The sequence below is a fragment of the Anabrus simplex genome, chromosome 1 (genome assembly GCF_040414725.1).
Source record: "Anabrus simplex isolate iqAnaSimp1 chromosome 1, ASM4041472v1, whole genome shotgun sequence".
Lineage (NCBI taxonomy): Eukaryota > Metazoa > Arthropoda > Insecta > Orthoptera > Tettigoniidae > Anabrus > Anabrus simplex.
The window spans coordinates 36,459,756-36,477,550 of record NC_090265.1 but is presented as its reverse complement, the minus strand read 5'-3'; the positions used below and the strand labels follow the sequence as shown (position 1 = coordinate 36,477,550).

General features: G+C 43.5%; 1 protein-coding gene across 12 annotated transcripts in view; it reads right to left on the bottom strand.

The window, feature by feature from the left end:
- tmod (tropomodulin) overlaps positions 1–17,795 on the bottom strand; it is a 547,878-nt gene that overhangs the window by 140,840 nt on the left and 389,243 nt on the right. For 10 of the 12 annotated variants that reach the window (XR_010861290.2, XR_010861291.2, XR_010861289.2 and 7 more), the window contains exon 2: positions 7–162. Coding sequence is in view for 9 of the 12 variants with exons in the window: in XM_067155996.2 (XP_067012097.1) it covers positions 7–162 (156 nt within the window). In the remaining 3 variants the exon portion in view is untranslated. The other 2 variants (XM_067156000.2, XM_067156005.2) reach the window with 2 other exon arrangements.

Sequence of the window (17,795 nt, the reverse complement as noted above, 5' to 3'; positions counted from 1 at the left end):
ACTTACATCAGGGTCCACTTCTTTGGCTAACATGTCAATTTCTTCCGGCGACAATTGCGCCAATAGCTGGTCCATGTCCATGCCTTCATATTCACTGAGATCTTTGCCATATAGCTTTTGATGTGTTGTGGTCATGGTTGTCGTCGTGGTAGTAGAAGACGTCTGAAAATGAGACGCAGATGTTAAAACATCAGTAAGAAAAAAGGGAGTAATTTGCATTTTGCCGTGCGAATTAACATTGCTAAGACCCGAACAATATTTAAATCAATCTAATGCATTACAATATTACACCCTCTTAACTCTAAAACAAAAATGGAATCAAATGTACATTATTCTGAAAAGAGGAAAGCCAACACCCACCGAAACAAATTAATAGGTCATGTACGATCAATGAATGGTACTGTCAAAAACACGGTTTTAAATATGTAAACACTCTTCACAGACCGGGACCTAACTTATAAGCCTAAACTATAGCTATATCGATGTCTTCTTGTTCCTAAACTCTCTCTAGATATCCATTAAAATTCATAAAACAATATTTATCTTCACAATTTCACACTCAAACAATACGCCCACTTTGCTTCTAACCTTAACTTCAGATGCGAGGATGCCACTCCAGTAACTGAGCATTAAAGCATAAGCACAAATATCTCGCTTTCTTTTCTCGCTGCTCACGAGATAATACGACTATATAAGCCGAAGTGTACAGTGGTGAAAACACCGCCATTTCAGATCAAAGTATGTTATTACTTCTGAAGAACTTAATCAAAGGCAAGTGATGTCTGAATATCATATATTTACCCTGTATTCAGTTAACTACTTGGTAAACATTACGTTATGACCATATTCTTATGAGTTGGAGGTTAGGATTTTCAATTGTGGTAATCAACGATATACGGTTGGCAATATCTTACTCCAGTTTTAGCGAGTCAGCTTACAATCGATATGTTTACTGTTTAGTCCAGTTTTGAAACTTAACTTGGGAGAGAGATTGTCCTAGACTTTAGCCACTGCCCACTAGCTAAGGGATTGTAGAGCGTCGTTGAATAACAACATTCAGAGAAACAATAGGATAGATTAAAGTCACAGTAAGCTTCATTTGGGGACATTTTGACTTCACTGTATAGCAATGATTATCGCAAGTCCCCTTTTCAGTGGACACGCCCTCTTCAAAATGTGAGACTAATTTGTGCCTCCGTGACTCAGGCGGCAGCGCGCCGGCCTCTCACCGCTGGGTTCCGTGGTTCAAATCCCGGTCACTCCATGTGAGATTTGTGCTGGACAAAGCGGAGGCGGGACAGATTTTTCTCCGGGTACTCCGGTTTTCCCTGTCATATTTCATTCCAGCAACACGCTTCCAATATCATTTCATTTCATCTGCTATTCATTAATCAGTGCGACAGGCTTCGGCAGCCGGCACAATTCATATCCTCGCCGCTAGATGGGGCTTCATTCATCCCATTCCTGACCCGGTCCAATGACTGGAAACAGGCAGTGGATTTTTATTTCACACACCTATCTGTGTCGGTGCGACGTAAGGCAAATTGTGATTTCAAGGTGCTAGCATACTTGTATTAAACGTGAATTATAAAAAGGTTGAGAACTCCTGCATTAGGAGCGCTTTAATTAGATTTCCGGTTCTGCAACGAATATATATAACAGTAAAATTCCCAAATTGTCAGAATGTTGGTCGACAGCGTATACAATTTCTAAAATCTAGATTTGCGTGCCAAAAGCCTGGATTCAATTCTTAACTTCTCCACAGTATTTATATTGAGTCAGGGAATATGATACAGTTGGTCCGTCGGCTGGCGACGTTAAGCCTCCGGCAGACAACTTGGTGTTACAGTATTGGATAGAAGTAAGTTATGTGCCAAGATCGGGTTTTACCCTCTCCGTACCTCATTATCATCATCATCATCATCATCATCTCACACCCAGAGATCGCCCATGGGCTTCACATAGAAAGACCTGCACCCGGCGAGTCGATCATGTTCGTGGACACTCCCGGCACTAAAAGCTGTAAGCTAAAAAAAAAATTTAAAAAAAAAAACCTGAAATTACTTTCTGGGTAGAAACCTGCCCTCTGATCCTAAGCCTAACTCTGGTTTCCCTTTCACATCGCATAAATCTTTCATCTTTTACCGTCTGAACCACTCAGTCCGATATTAAGAACAAACTATACTGTGCCTTAAATATTCCTCAGAACTACATGTTGAGTCGTGCATGAATACCTTATCTTGTCAAATAGGACTTATCTCACACTGTTACCGGTTATCAACGTTGGGAATTCTTTTGTTTCTTTATTTTGAATTTTTGCTTTCTGCCTTGTTTGAGCATACAGCCGGCTATTTTTAAGTATATTCTGAAATACGCACGTTAAAACTAAATGTCACTACCATCACGTTATTCTCGACAATTTGTAACGCTGAATAGAAAATATTGAGGGTATTTAGGGGTTGTATTAAGGATGTAGTCCGCCTCTGTGGTGTAGTGGTTAGTGTGATTAGCTGTCACTCTCGGAGGCCCGGGTTCGATTCCAGGCTCTGCCACGACATTTGAAAAGTGGTACGAGGTCAACTCCCACCTCGAAGTGGTTTTCCGTGGTTTCCCACTTCTCCTCAAGACAAATTTCGGGATGGTACCTAACTTAAGGCCACGGCCGCTTCCTTCCCTCTTCCTTGACTGTCCCCTCCAATCTTCCCATCACCCACCCCCCACCCTCTCAGCATAGCAGGTGAGGCCGCCTGGGCGTGGTACTGGTCCCTCCTCCCCAGTTGTATCCCGACCCAAAGTTTCACGCTCCAGGAAACTGCCCTTGAGGCGGTAGAGGTGGGGTCCCTCGCTAAGTCCGATGGAAAAACCAATACCGAAGGGTAAACGGATTAAGAAAGGAAAAAAAAAAAGTAACACGGGGTGCACTGAGCCTCGGGAGTTCAACTGAGTAGAGGTGGGTTCGATTCCTCGAAATGGTTTTCCGTGGTTTCCCACTTCTCCAGGAAAATGCAAATTTGTAATGTGCAAGACTTGGAGGTAAGAAGACGAGCTGCTCGACTAAGTGGAATTTTTTAAAGAAGTAGGAAAGTTGTAATTTATTTCTTTCTTAATCTCTTTACCCTCCAGGGTTGGTTTTCCCTCGGACTCGGCGAGGGAACACAGCTCTATCGCCTCATGATGAGTGTCCTGGAGCGTGAGACTTTAGGTAGGGGATACAACTGGGAAGGATGACCAGTACCTCGCCCAGGCGGCCTCACCTGCTATGTCGAACAGGGGCCTTGCGGGAAGATGGGAAGATTGGAAGGGATAGACAAGGAAGAGGGGAGGAAGCGGCCGTGGCCTAAAGTTAGGTACCACCCCGGCATTTGCCAGGAGGAGAAGTGGGAAACCACGAAAAACCACTTCGAGGATGGCTGAGGTGCGAATCGAACCCACCTCTACTCAGTTGACCTTCCGAGGCTGAGCGGACCGTGTGTCAGCCCTCGTACCACTTTTCAAATTTCGTGGCAGAGCCGGGAATCAAACCCGGGCCTCCGGAGGTGGCAGCTAATCACGCTAACCACTACACCACAGAGGCGGACAAGTTGTAATTCAAGAGGACAAATTACATAGTTAGAAGACTACCAAGCGAGTTGGCTTCGCCGTTCCGATCGCGTACCTATGAGCAGCCCTGAAGATGGTCTGTGGTTTCCTATTTTCACACCAGGCAACTGTTAGGGCTGTACCTTAATTAAGGCCACTGTCACTTCCATCCAATCCTATCCTTCTGTCGCCGAAAACCTTCGAAGTGTTAGTGCGACGTTAAGCCAATAGCAAAATAGTACTAATAAGTTACAACTAAAGACTAACATCCGTGCCTGTGGCCAGACCCAACAGACGAATTGAATCTCACAGTTTCCCAGTCTACCCGTTAGGGATATTTGTCATCTAGGAATCTTGTATCCAGTCCAGGGATTGAGATATGAGACATGGTATTCTGAACATGTACAGTGCAGTACCTGTCTGGGGACACAAGGACGGGTTAGTGACCTTGTACAGGTCAACTTCATTGTTCAGCGAATTGTCGGAACTAAGCGGGACATGCTTATATTTTATTATGGACTTTTCACAGGAGATTGACTTATACATCTTCATTAATAAGTCAAGCTCCTTGGCTGAATGGTCACCGCAGTGGTTTTCGTTTCAGAGGATCCCAGGTTCGATTTCCGGCCGGGCCAGGGATTTTAACCGAGTCTAGTTAATACTTCTAGCTCGTGTTCGTGTTCGTGTGCGTCTTAATATTAATCTTCATTTACATACACCACTTCACCACAAACCACCACAGTTGGGAGCGTTGGTTGGCGACCACGGGACCCTTAAGTGAGTCCTGGCATTGCTTCGACTTACTTGTGCCAGGCTCCTCACTTACATCTATCCAATCCGACCTCCCTTGACCAACTCTTGTTCTTTTCCGACCCCGACCCTATTAGAGCATTCGAGGGCTAGGGAGTCTTTCATTTTTAAGCCCAAAGTGGCTCTTGTAGCTTTTTGGCCGATATCTTCATTTTTCGGAGAGTGGCAAGGTGGGTCTTTCCTTACCACCCTTAAAGGTACAAACCTGTTTTCGCATTCCTCAACAATTTCTTTAAACCCATCCCAGAGTCTGTTTACATTCTTATTTACCGTTTTCCACCGATCATAGTTACTTTTTAGAAACTGCCTCATACCTGCTTTATCAGCCATATGGTGTTAATATAAGGACAGATCTTCACTGGGATAATCACATAAATGGGATTGTAAATAAAGGGTACCGATCTCTGCACATGGTTATGAGGCTGTGTAGGGGTTGTAGTAAGGATGTAAAGGAGAGTGCATATAAGTCTCTGGTAAGACCCCAACTAGAGTATGGTTCCAGTGTATGGGACCCTCACCAGGATTACCTGATTCAAGAACTGGAAAAAATCCAAAGAAAAGCAGCTCGATTTGTTCTGGGTGATTTCCGACAAAAGAGTAGCGTTACAAAAATGTTGCAATGTTTGGGTTGGGAAGAATTGAGAGAAAGAAGAGCTGCTCGACTAAGTGGTATGTTCCGAGCTGTCAGCGGAGAGATGGCGTGGAATGACATTAGTAGACGAATAGGTTTGAATGGCGTCTATAAAAGTAGGAAAGATCACAATATGAAGATAAAGTTGGAATTCAAGAGGACAAACTGGGGCAAATATTCATTTATAGGAAGGGGAGTTAGGGATTGGAATAACTTACCAAGGGAGATGTTCAATAAATTTCCAATTTCTTTGAAATCATTTCGGAAAAGGCTAGGAAAGCAACAGATAGGGAATCTGCCACCTGGGCGACTGCCCTAAATGCAGATAAGTATTGATTGATTGATTGATTGATTGATTGATTGAGTCGTATCCCTTCCACTTTTTCTCTCTGGTTAGTGTTATATAGGGGATAGTTTCCTAGTTATACTTCCTCTTAAAACAATAATCACCGGGCGAGTTGGCCGTGCGGTTAGAGGCGCGCGGCTGTGAGCTTGCATCCGGGAGATAGTGGGTTCGAGTCCTACTGTCGGCAGCCCTGAAGATGGTTTTCCATGTTTTCCCATTTTCACACCAGGCAAATGCTAGGGCTGTACCTTAATTAAGGCCACAGCCACTTCCTTCCAACTCCTACGCCTTTCCTATCCCATCGTCTCCATAAGACCTATCTGTGTCTGTGCGACGTAAATCCAACAGCAAATAATAATAATAATAATAATAATAATAATAATAATAATAATAATCGCCGGGCTGAGTGGCTCAGACGGTTGAGGCGCTGGCCTTCTGACCCCAACTTGGCAGGTTCGATACTGGCTCAGTCCGGTGGTATTTGAAGGCGCTCAAATACGTCAGCCTCGTGTCGGTAGATTTGCTGGCACGTAAAAGAACTCCTGCGGGACATAATTCCGGCACCTCGGCTTCTCCGAAAACCATCAAAAAAGTACTTACTGGGACGTAAAAACAATAACATCATTATAATCACAGCAATAGAACCAGCTTTTGGGTGGTTAGGCCGTGTGCGTTATGCAGAGTTTCGTCCAGACGTGCCATTTGGACTCATCAGCTGGAATGGCACGCCCCTCCAGGACTCTGCTTAGCAGCGGCAGACCAAACTGTGTGGCCTCGCCGTGTTAGCTAACCATAATCACCACCACAAACCACCAGAGAACAGAAACGCGCAATGGTGAACACATCCATCTTCTTAGAGTTGTGTCAGGAAGGGCATTCGACCGTAAAACTAGGTGAAATCCATACACAGTGTCAACTTTAGGTAATTCGGAAAAGGACAGGAAGAAGAATACGACAGTGGGTGCATTTCATATTAGTTGTCAATGTCTTCACTCCAGCAATAAGTCCACTTTAATGCCTGTTGTCAGCCCCACACATTTCTCCCGTGAAATGGAATTGTCCGCAAAGAAATCATTCATTTTTAAAATACACCCATTTTTTTTCTAGTTGCTTTATGTCGCACCGACGCAGATTGATCTTATGGCGACGATGGGACAGGATTGATTGATTGATTGATTGATTGAGGGTCTAGGAATGGGAAGGAAGCGGCCGTGGCCTTAAGTAATGTACAGCCCCAGCATTTGCCTGGTGTAAAAATGGGAAACCACAAAAAACCATCTTCGGGGCTGCCGACAGTGGGGTTCGAACCCACTATCTCCCGGAAGCGAGCTCACAGCTGCGCGCACCTAACAGCACGGCCAACTCGTCCGGTTTACTTTGCTTTAGTAGCCTATATAGTTCACTTGAAAATAAAACACTGTCTTCCCGTACATATTGTAAAACCCGTGGTTTCATTAGTTGGGAACGAAAACAAGTCGTAAGCCTGGACCCTTGAATCAATAGTCTATTTTACGTCATCAGACGTATCGTTTGTCTGTATTGTTAGAAAGACGTAGGCCTACTTCGTTTATTTCCGTACACCTAGTACTCGTTACAGGTAGCTGCACAAGCGGGAATAATCATCCCTTCGCCCTTTCCTACTTTTAAAAGCTCCACTCGAGTTTGTTCGTCAACTAATACATTCAACACCACCTCGCCACAGATGGCTTGGAACATGCCGCTAAGTAAAGCAGCTCGTCTCCTTACTCGTAAGTTTTCCCAGCCGAAAATTTGTCAGAAATCACGACGAACAAATCGAGCAGCTTTCCTTTGGATCTTATCCAATTCTCGTATCAGGTAATCACTGGAACCATACTCTAATTGGGGTCTTACCAGAGACTTGCGCAGCTTCTCCTTTCCCTCCTTACTACAACCACGTGAAGAGATCTGTAACTTTTATTTACAACCTCGTTAATGTGATTAGCCCAGTGAAGATCATCGAAGTGATCCCCATGGTACTATCACCCCATCAACACAGTACTTAAAAATGAGAGGACTTTTCCTCTTGATGAAACTTACAACCTGACCTTTCATCCCATTCACCATCTGTTGTCCATCTCATAAATTGGGGCAAATATTCCTTTATAGGAAGACGAGTTAGGGATTGGAATAATTTACTAAGGGAGATGTTCAATGAAAAATGAAAATCCACAGGCTGTTTCCAGTCTTTCGACCGGGTCAGGACTGGAATGAATGAAGCCCCATCTGGCGGCGAGGATAGGAATTGTGCCGGCTGCCGAAGCCTGTCGCACTCCTCTGAGGCAATGATAAATGAATGACAGATCAAATGAAATGATATTGGAGAGTGTTGCTGGAATGAAATATGATAGGGAAAATTGGAGTACCCGGAGAAAAACCTGTCCCGCCTCCGCTTTGTCCAGCACAAATCTCGCATGGAGTGACCGGGATTTGAACCACGGAACCCAGCGGTGAGAGGCCGGCGCGCTGCCGCCTGAGATGTTCAATACATTTCCAAATTCTTTGCTACTATTTAAGAAAAGACTGGAGCCTCCGTGACTCAGGCGGCAGCGCGCCGGCCTCTCACCGCTGGGTTCCGTGGTTCACATCCCGGTCACTCCATGTGAAATTTGTGCTGGGCAAAGCGGAGGCGGAGCGGGTTTTTCTCCGGGTACTCCGGTTTTCCCTGTCATATTACATTTCAGCAACACTCTCCAGTATCATTTCATTTCATCTTTCATTCATAAATCATTGCCCCAGAGGAGTGCGACAGGCTTCGGCAGCCGGCATAGTTCCTATCCTTGCCGCTAGATGGGGACGTCATTCATTCCATTCCTGACCCGGTCGAATGACTGGGAACAGGCTGTGGATTTTCATTTTCTTTCATAAGAGAAGACAAGGTAGGAAAAAAAAAACTGACAGGGAATCTGCCCTAAATGCAGATCAATGGGGATTGATTGATAATATACAGTAGAAACTCACAACATTGTCTAGGTCTTTTTGTAGTCGTTAACAGTCCTGTAACTTGTTTACTACTCTATACACTATAACATCACCCGCAAAAAGCCTTATCTTTGATCACAGTACTTTACTCATATAATTTAGAGTATATAACATAAGAAAACATGAAGTCCAATATTACTGCCCTGTGGGACCCCCTCCCCCCCCCCCCCTCTTAATCATTACAGGATCAAATAACGCTTCACCTACTGTAGTTCCCTGTTTCCTAGAAATGTAGCCACCCATTCACTCACTCTTTTGTCTAGTCCAACAGCCCTCGTCAGTAGTCTCCTATGATCTACCCCATCAAAAGCCTTGGATAGGTCAATAGCGATACAGTTCATTTGACATCCTGTATCTACAATATCTACTATATCTTGCTGAAATCCTACGAGTTGAGCTTTCCCAACCGTTGGCAGTTCCATCAGTTCGAGAGTGAGTGTATGTAGGTTGAGAGTATTCAGGTCATCTGCGTATGAATGGAGACGAGTTAACTGGCCCAATCGAGTCATTTGTGTGCTTATGTAGGTTCATTCACAATACTGAGAGGTAAAAGCTTACATTAGTAACAATGGAACAGTGTGTCAAGTAGGCCTACGCGATTGGCCGTTTTACAGCACTAGTCAAATCAACAGTCACAATACAGGAAGGAATGATTGAAATAAATTTGCACTGGAAGTAGACCCTAATATGTTGATCCTGAGGACGCGCCCAGAATTCATTATTGGGAAATCAAGAGTTGCGAACTGCATTTTCCTAAAATTTCCTGCTATGAGCAGATCTACTCATTCACGTAGGTTTTAGACATACATATAGTATGCGCACTTTTTAGTGATAGATTTTTGTACTCGTTGGAGAAGTAAGAAGGGTTTCGTTAATACTGCCAACTGAATGGAACTGAAATCTGAATTGAATCGATAATATGATCGATCGATGTGAATTTTATAAACCTTTATTATTTTAAGCAAACAACTGTGTCACACACACAATATATAATACTATATAACATTTCCTGTTGCGAAACGTGTTCCTAGCATGAATTCTATAGTTTGGCTTTGCTGTGTAAACAACAACAGTACGAGTACTTAAAGTGTACGCCAGATGGCGCACAGCGATGATAAGCGATTCTTAGTCTGTGTTTCAAAGGTTGCCAATACGAATCTCGAAGATAACCGAAGTCGACCGCTTCAGCACTAGGGTGTAAATCTATCACTAAAAAGTGCGCAGATAGTACATACATACATACATGCATGCATGCATGCATACATACATACATACATACATACATACACTCGCACTCCTTCACTCATCTTTGAAGACGACACACAGCAAGAAAAGATAAGCTACGCTATGATAGCAATGCCAAGGTATGACACGAATCAAGATCTGAACTCCTGCGGGACAAAATTCCGTCTCCGAAAACCGTAAAAGTTAGTGGGACGTAAAGCTGTTTTATTGGCCGCTGTCGTGTAAAATGAAAAAGGAGAAAGAATCAGAACCCAACTCCCATGCCACAACAGCCTCGTAGGGCCTTGGATAACTAGGCGACCGCTGCTCAGCCCGAAGGCCTGCAGATTACGAGATGTCGTGTGGTCGGCACGACGAATCCTCTCGACCATTATTCTTGGTTTTGTAGATCGGGACCACCATCTCACCATCAGATAGCTCCTAAATTGTAACCACGTATGCTGAGTGGACTTCGAACCAGTCCTTAGATCCTGGAAATGTCTCTGATCCGGCCAGGAATCGAACCCGGGGCCTCCAGGTAAAAGACAGGCACGCTATCCCTACACCACGCGGCCGGCTTGAACAGAAAGAAGAGACGAATCTGGATACGTGACATTGGAAGAAGGAGAATACAAGGTGAGCTCCATCATTTGATTCAATCATTGTATGAAAATGATGAATAAGTAAACATTACTTTAATCTAAATCAGGAACAGTTTCATGAACGTCTCTGTATTATTTAGGATTATATTAAGAGGAAATAATATGAAGAAGATTTTCGTTTTTTGTTCTTTATGTCGCACCGCCGGCCACGCGGTGTAGGAGTAGTGCGCCTGTTCCTACCCGGAGACCCGGGGTTCGATTCCCGGCCAAGTCAGGCATTTTTACCTGGTTCTGAGGACTGGATCTAGGTCCACTCAGTCTACGTGATTACAATTGAGGAGCTATCTGACGGTGAGATAGCGACCCCGGTCTAGAAAGCATGAATAACGTCCCAGAGGATTCGTCGTGCTAACCACACGACACCTCGTAGTCTCAGGCCTTCAGGCTGATCTCCCCGTGGGTCGGGGCGGTAGAATAACACCCACGGTATCTATAGCCTGTCGTAAGAGTCGACTAAAAGGGGCCCCAGAGGCTCTCAACTTGGGAGCGTGGGTTGGCGACCACGGGGCCCTTAGCTGAGTCCTGGAATTGCTTCCACTTACGTGTGCCAGACTCCTCATATTCATCTATCCTATCCGACCTCCATTGGTCAACTCTTCGAAGTGTCGATCTCTTCCATTTTTCTCTCTGATTAGTGTTATATACGGGATGGTTGCCTAGTTGTTAGTAATTCCTCTTAAAACAGCAATCACCACCACCTTCGGGCTGAGCAACGGTCGCTTGGTAGGCCAAGGCCCTTCGGGTCTGATGCGTCATGGGGTTTGGTTTGGTTTGGTTTGGTTTACGTCGCACCGACACAGATAGATCTTACGCCGACGAAAGGGCTAGGAGGGGGGAAGGGAGCGGCCATGGCCTTAATTAAAGTACAGTCCCAGCATTTTCCTGGTGTGAAAATGGGAAACCACGAAAAACCATGTTCAGGGCTGCCGACAGTGGGGTTCGAACCCATTATCTCCCGAATGCAAGCTCAAAACTGCACAACTCGCTTGATGCTGTGTAAAGTAACTTGTGTTCGAAGCGAAGTGAAAGATGAAAATTATCTCTCTCTCTCTCTCTCTCTCTCTCTCTCCCTGTGTGTGTGTGTGTGTTAATTGAGTCATCCTCCATCAATAAAACAGTTAATGGTTTATTTATAACATACAATGCTCGTAAACGACTGTTGGCCTTTTTTACCGAATTTACATTGGATTGGATTGAAAACAACTAAAATGTTCTTTTTCGTTTTTGAAATAATGTGAGACACGCTCACCGCAAAAAATGGGACGGCTCTATTCTTGATGATCGGATTGCACCGTTACTGATTGAAGAAAGAATCGGGTGTTGTTGGCCTATGATACCTCTTAGAAAAAGAGGTATTCAGCATTGTCTTTCTCTATCGTATAACTGTTCAAATATCCTCCTATGTTATGTTAAACCAGGTGTGTATTTTAAATACTAGAGGACCCGAGTTGCTCCGCAGCATTCGTTATAAATAAGTCAGAACATTCGTCCTGACGTGCCTGTCGTCATATTGTTTTGCCTGCCCTCTTCAATGGCTGTATGAACATTTAATAAGAAACGTGTTGTGGTATCCGGAGATAATACAACAAAAATGAAGCAAATTGGCCCGGTAGAACGGACAGGCGGATTTGCCAAAGTTGTTTTTAGTAAACTCTTTTAATATATAGATAGCATGATTAGGTCTTCCTTTTTTTCTTCTTCTTTCTTTCTTAATCTATTTTCCCTCCAGGGTCGGTTTTCCCTCGGACTCAGCGAGGGGTCAGACCTCTACCGCCTCAAGGGCAGTGTCCTGGAGCTTCATGGGTCGGTGATGAAACTGGGAAGGAGAACCAGTACCTCGCCTAGGCGGCTTTACATGCTATGCTGAACAGGGGCCTTGTTGGGGGTGGGGGGGATGGGAAGATTGGAAGGGACAGACAAAGAAGACGGAATCGGTCATTGCCTTAATTAGGTACCATCTCGGCATATGCCTGAAGGAGAAGTGGGGAAACCACGGAAAATCACTTCCAGGATGACTGAGGTGGGAATCGAACCCCCTCTACTCAGTTGACCTCCCGAGGCTGAGTGGACCCCGTTCCAGCCCTCTTACCACTTTTCAAATTTCGTAGCAGAACCGGGAATCGAACCCGGACCTCTGGGGGTGGCAGCTAATCACACTAACCACTACACCATACAGGCGGACTAGTTCATTTGGTAGCAAGTTAAAAATTGCTTGTTCCATGTGTAGGATAAGCACAAAATCCAAATACCACTATGGATTACAGACTTGTTAATTAATTGTTGTTTTCTATTATAGGTGGTGATGTACGTCTGCCATAGCCCATGAGTCCACTTAACTATGGAGGAACGGATTGTAACGAGCACGTGGGCTTTCGAACGAACCCACACAAGAAAATCAATGAGAGATATTCAACATGATTTCACTATAAGGTTTCAGAAACCCTCCCCACCAAAACCAAGAATGTTGTGGCCGTCAGAGAATATGCCAGTGAGGTATTTGATGATCAGTGGACTGGACGTGGTTCTGCCTTTGGATTGGCTACCCCAAAGCCCTGATCTGTCATCGTGCGACAATGCATTGTGGGGCCACATTAAAGTGAAGGTTGCTGGCATACGTGACGAGATTAAGGATGCAGTTCGATATGCATTTACTGCCATCTCTCAGCAATGTTGAGGAGAATATCGCCTCGTACAAGATTCATACTCTGTTATGAAAATGATTGTGTACACAGGATCACTCTGGAATAAATCGTTATATTACGATTCTACATGGATATGCTACGCAATCCTAACTATTTTGATGGGGAAATCGTTTATGCAATAAGGATTACTTTTATCACAGTTTCTCCGTAATCCCATTACGGCCGGGATGAGTAGCTTAGCCGGTTGAGGCGCTGGCCTTCTGACCCCAACTTGGCAGGTTCGATCCTGGCTCAGTCCGGTGGTATTTGAAGGTGCTTAAATACGCCAGTCTCGTGTCGGTAGATTTACTGGCACGTTAAAGAATTCCTGCGGGACTAAATTCCGGCACCTACAGTACGTATATGTTCGTGTTAATACAAAAAAGGAAAGGCATGTAATAGAGTAATATCACACTATTTAAAACAATACATCTATATATATAAAACAAGAGTTGTGTCTGTACATTGCTCAGAATTTGAAAATAATGGTATTTCTGTATCGGTTATGTCCATAGTAACAAGAAAATGCACTTTTTACTTTTCCGCAATTTCTGTCTGTCTGTCTATCTGTCTATCTGTATGTATGTACACGCATCACGAGAAAACGGTTGAAGACAATTTAATGAAAATCGGTATGTGCAGTCGGGGGCTGAGCCTCTACAATCTAGGCTATAAATAATTTTACTCACGCTGAGTGAAATGGTAGTTTAGGGGAAGGCCTAAAATTGAATTCTCAACTATTTATGTTATTAGTGGTCTAATGAAACTCGGTATGTGAAGTCGAGGGATGAGCCTATACAATCTAGGCTATAAATCATTTTAGTCACGCTGAGTGAAATGGTAGTTTAGGGGAAGGCCTAAAATTTAATTCTCAACTATTTATGTTATTAGTGGTCGTATTTTAAACAAAATGGGTATGCAAAGTTGGGAAATAAATTCCTATAATCTAGGCTCTCAATAATTGTATTCACGCTGAGAAAAATGGTAGTTTAGGGGAAGGCCTAAAATTTAATTCTCAAATATTGTTATTACTTATTAGTAGTCCTGTCTTGATGAAACTCAGTATGAAAAGTCAGGAAATAAGTCGCTATAGTCTAGGCTGTAAATTATTTTATTCACGCTGAGTGAAATGGTAGTTTAGGGGAAGGCCTAAAATGTAATTTTCAAATATTTCTTATTAGAGGTGTAATCGATGAATGCTACATAACTAAGGTTATATAGTATTAAATTTCCTATTATTCATGTCTTATACATTGTTACCGTACTGGCTATGATCACAAAGATATTCATGAATTTGGATTTTTGTTACTAAGTCCATATCAGCGCCGAGTAACGAGAAAATGGGTAAACAGTATTTAATGAAAATCGGTATGTAAAGTCGGAGAATAAAAAAACTACAGTTTACGGTATAAAATATTTTACAAATCACAGAGTCGAAAGAAAACTAAATGTGTAGGCCTACAATATACAGTAGAAAGCTCATAACATTGATCAACAATAACATTACATTGAACATTGTTTGTCGTGATGTGCTTTGTGTCTTTTGTTGCCCCTCATCTCCGGTAGATAGGATTACTGCTGCGTACAGAGTATTTTTTATTTGATTTACGTCGCACCGACATAGATAGGTTTTATGGCGACGATGGGGTAGGAAAGGGCTAGGAGTGCCTTAGGCGTTAATTAAGGTACAGGCTCAGCATTTGACTGGTGTGAAAGTGGGAAACCACGGAATACCATATTCAGCGCTGCCGATAATGGGGTTCGAATCCACTATCTCTCGGATGCAAGCTCACAGCTGTGCACCGCTAACCACACGGTCAACTCACCCAGTCGTACAGAGTGTAACAGCCTGCCTGAATACTGATGGGAAGTAGCTGGGGAGTTAGATAACTTTCTTCTTTAGCATGCCATTCCCCTGGTTTATAAATTTTCTGATACTACTGGTACGTAACACACTGGATCATCATACCATTCGGGCTATTCAATCCCTACTCTGAGGCACTGATTGAAATGAACAGTGTGCATATTTAGCTGAATAATGGCAGATGAGTGTTCATGGCAATCTGCGGCCTGGTCATCCCAGCTCTCGAACTTTGAACTATTAGATTGGCACCGCAATCTAACCGCAGCACTGTTCGTTACAAGTGATAAAAAACATGAGGCTTTCTATTTGATCGAGTATTTTATATTATAGCATTGTTTTTAATCGCTACATTCATACTTACGTTTTTGTAATGACCTATGTTTATTTCAGTTAGGAAAACCACAAAGTCAGTCTTTCTGAGAATCCCGTAGCGAAGCACGGGTACATCAGCTAGTGTATCTATAATACTTATCTTGAATCCAAAAATGAAAAAGACTGCTAAACATTTGGAGGCGACATCATTCACTGATATAACCGGCTGATTGCTGTTGTGATTGAATGCCAATTTTCACGAATTTTAATGCCTTTTTACCTTTGAAGTTCAATTTCTAACGTCCGGTCTCTACCTGTTACGAATACCTGAGACGAGACTGTTGACCATTACTAACGAGTAGTTTCTGGAACACTTCGGACACGTTGGCAGAGACCAGTGGCAATGGAAAAACTGATTATACCGTGCAAGTTGGACGTGCGGTTAGGGTCGTGTAGCTATGAGCTTGCATTCGAGAGATGGTGGGTTCGAATCCCATCGTCGGCAGCCCTGAAGATGTTTTTTTCCGTTGTGTCCCACTTTCACACCAATCAAATGCTGCGGCTGGTCCTTAATTAAAGCCACGGCCGCTACCTTCCAAATCCTAGCCCTTCCCGATCCTTGCGTCACCGAAAACCTTCGATGTGTTACGGTAAACCACCAGCACCTAATTATCGAAGGAAAAGTTAACGCCTGAAGACCCAGAGGTCTGCACAATCGCGATGGGCAGATCAACTCTAGAGCCTGAATATGGGATCTACCATGCTCAGGATAGGGTAGGGTTGCCACCTGACCCGTATTGCACGGGACATCCCGTATCTGAGATGAAAATTTTGCGCTCCGTATTATGAACTGTTGTCCAGTAAAATCGAGCGTTTGACCTTTTTTGTCTGAAAATATTTTAAAATCCGTATTTAATTTGAGTGCCATTGAAGTGTGGACCCTTAGAAGAAGAAAATCTATTTCTAATACTGTACCGTAGTATCTTTCTGCATGTTTTGTCACACCTAATGCATTGTACTGTATGTACTGTTGAGAGGATGTAAGTTAGTTTCATTTACGAATTTCAATAATCATCTCATTCTGTTAATGAAACTAATTATAACCTAATTGAAATTGGTACCTTGCATTCCGGAGATACTGGGTTCGAACCCCACTGTCGGCAGTCCCGAAGATGGCTTCCCATTTTCACATCAGGAAAATGCTGGGGCTGTACTTTAATTAAGGCCACGGCCGCTTCCTACCCACTCCTAGCCCTCTCCTCTCCCATCGTAAAGCAAATTGTACCTAACGTTTGCTTGTCAAGTATTTACGGCCTGCCCCGTATTTTTGTAAAAAAAAAATCCCTATTTTTTAGGTAAATGTCCCTTATTTCTTATATCAAAACGTGGCAATCCTAGCGATAGGGAATCCTGGAGGAGAATCAAAACATACTTTTGCAACATGGTGTCGACACACTTTAACGTAGGGTTAAAATAAATGATTAACACACCCAGCCCAAGAATTAGAGAACTTAATCATACGCAACTAAAATCTCCAGCCAGGACAGGAGTCGAGCCCGGCGCTCTCTGAACCGAAGGCCACTACGCTGACCATTTAGCCAAGTAGCCGGACAGACATTATTATTATTATTATTATTATTATTATTATTATTATTATTATTATTATTATTATTATTATTATTATTATTGTTAAAAACCATCAGTGCATTGTCGTACAAAGGAGGCTTGCAGTAGTGTCTCAACGGTGCACTAGCCACCTGCGTCTTGAAAAGGTGTGGCAATACAAGGTGTCCGGGTTAAATTTATAATAATATAAAATTTAATAACTTGAGAGGTAGTGGAGATATTTACTTGCGGTTTGTTTCTACAAGTAGGGTAACTCAAAATGTTTTTGGGCCGATGACCTCGATGTTAGGCCCCTTTAAACAGCAAGCAATGTTTGTTTACATACCCAATATACCTCGATATGCGCACCATTAGTGGTGCGACAGACATCTAATCGGTATTCCACTTCTCTCCAAGTGTTCTGCAGCATTGGAGGCGTAACATTTACAATAGCTGCACGAATGCGATGACGCAGATCTAGTAGATCACGAACTGGTGTCTGGTACACTTGCTTCTTTACAAACACCCACAGGAAAAATCAAGTGGCGTAATGTCAGGGCTTCTCGGGGGCCAAACAATTGATGGACTACCTCTCCCAATCCAGCGATCTGGGAACTCACGATTCAAAAAATCCCTCACAACTTCCGCATAATGGCATGGTGCACCATCTTGCTGAAAGATCACGTCACGAGGAAGTTATGGCACAACATACTGCTCCAACATGTCTAGGTAACGTGTTCCATTAACTGTAGGCTCTGCGAAGAAGAATGGGCCAATAACCCTGTCCTTCAACAATCCACACCACACATTCACTTTCGGAGAGTCCCGTTCCAACTCTATCACTACGTGGGGGGTTCAGATCCCATTATGCGCTAACTGTGCTTGTTCACCGTGCCGGAAATATGGAATGTAGCCTCGTCCGAGAAACAGACCGAATCGGGGAATGCCTCGTTTCCATCAATTTTTTGCCAGAATTGTCTCCGCGAATGCCTTCCGTAGCAGCCTGTTCTGAGGTTTGATTTTCTGACGAAGCTGCAGTTTGTACGCCCGTAGGCGCAACCTTTTGTGGACGACATCGTGT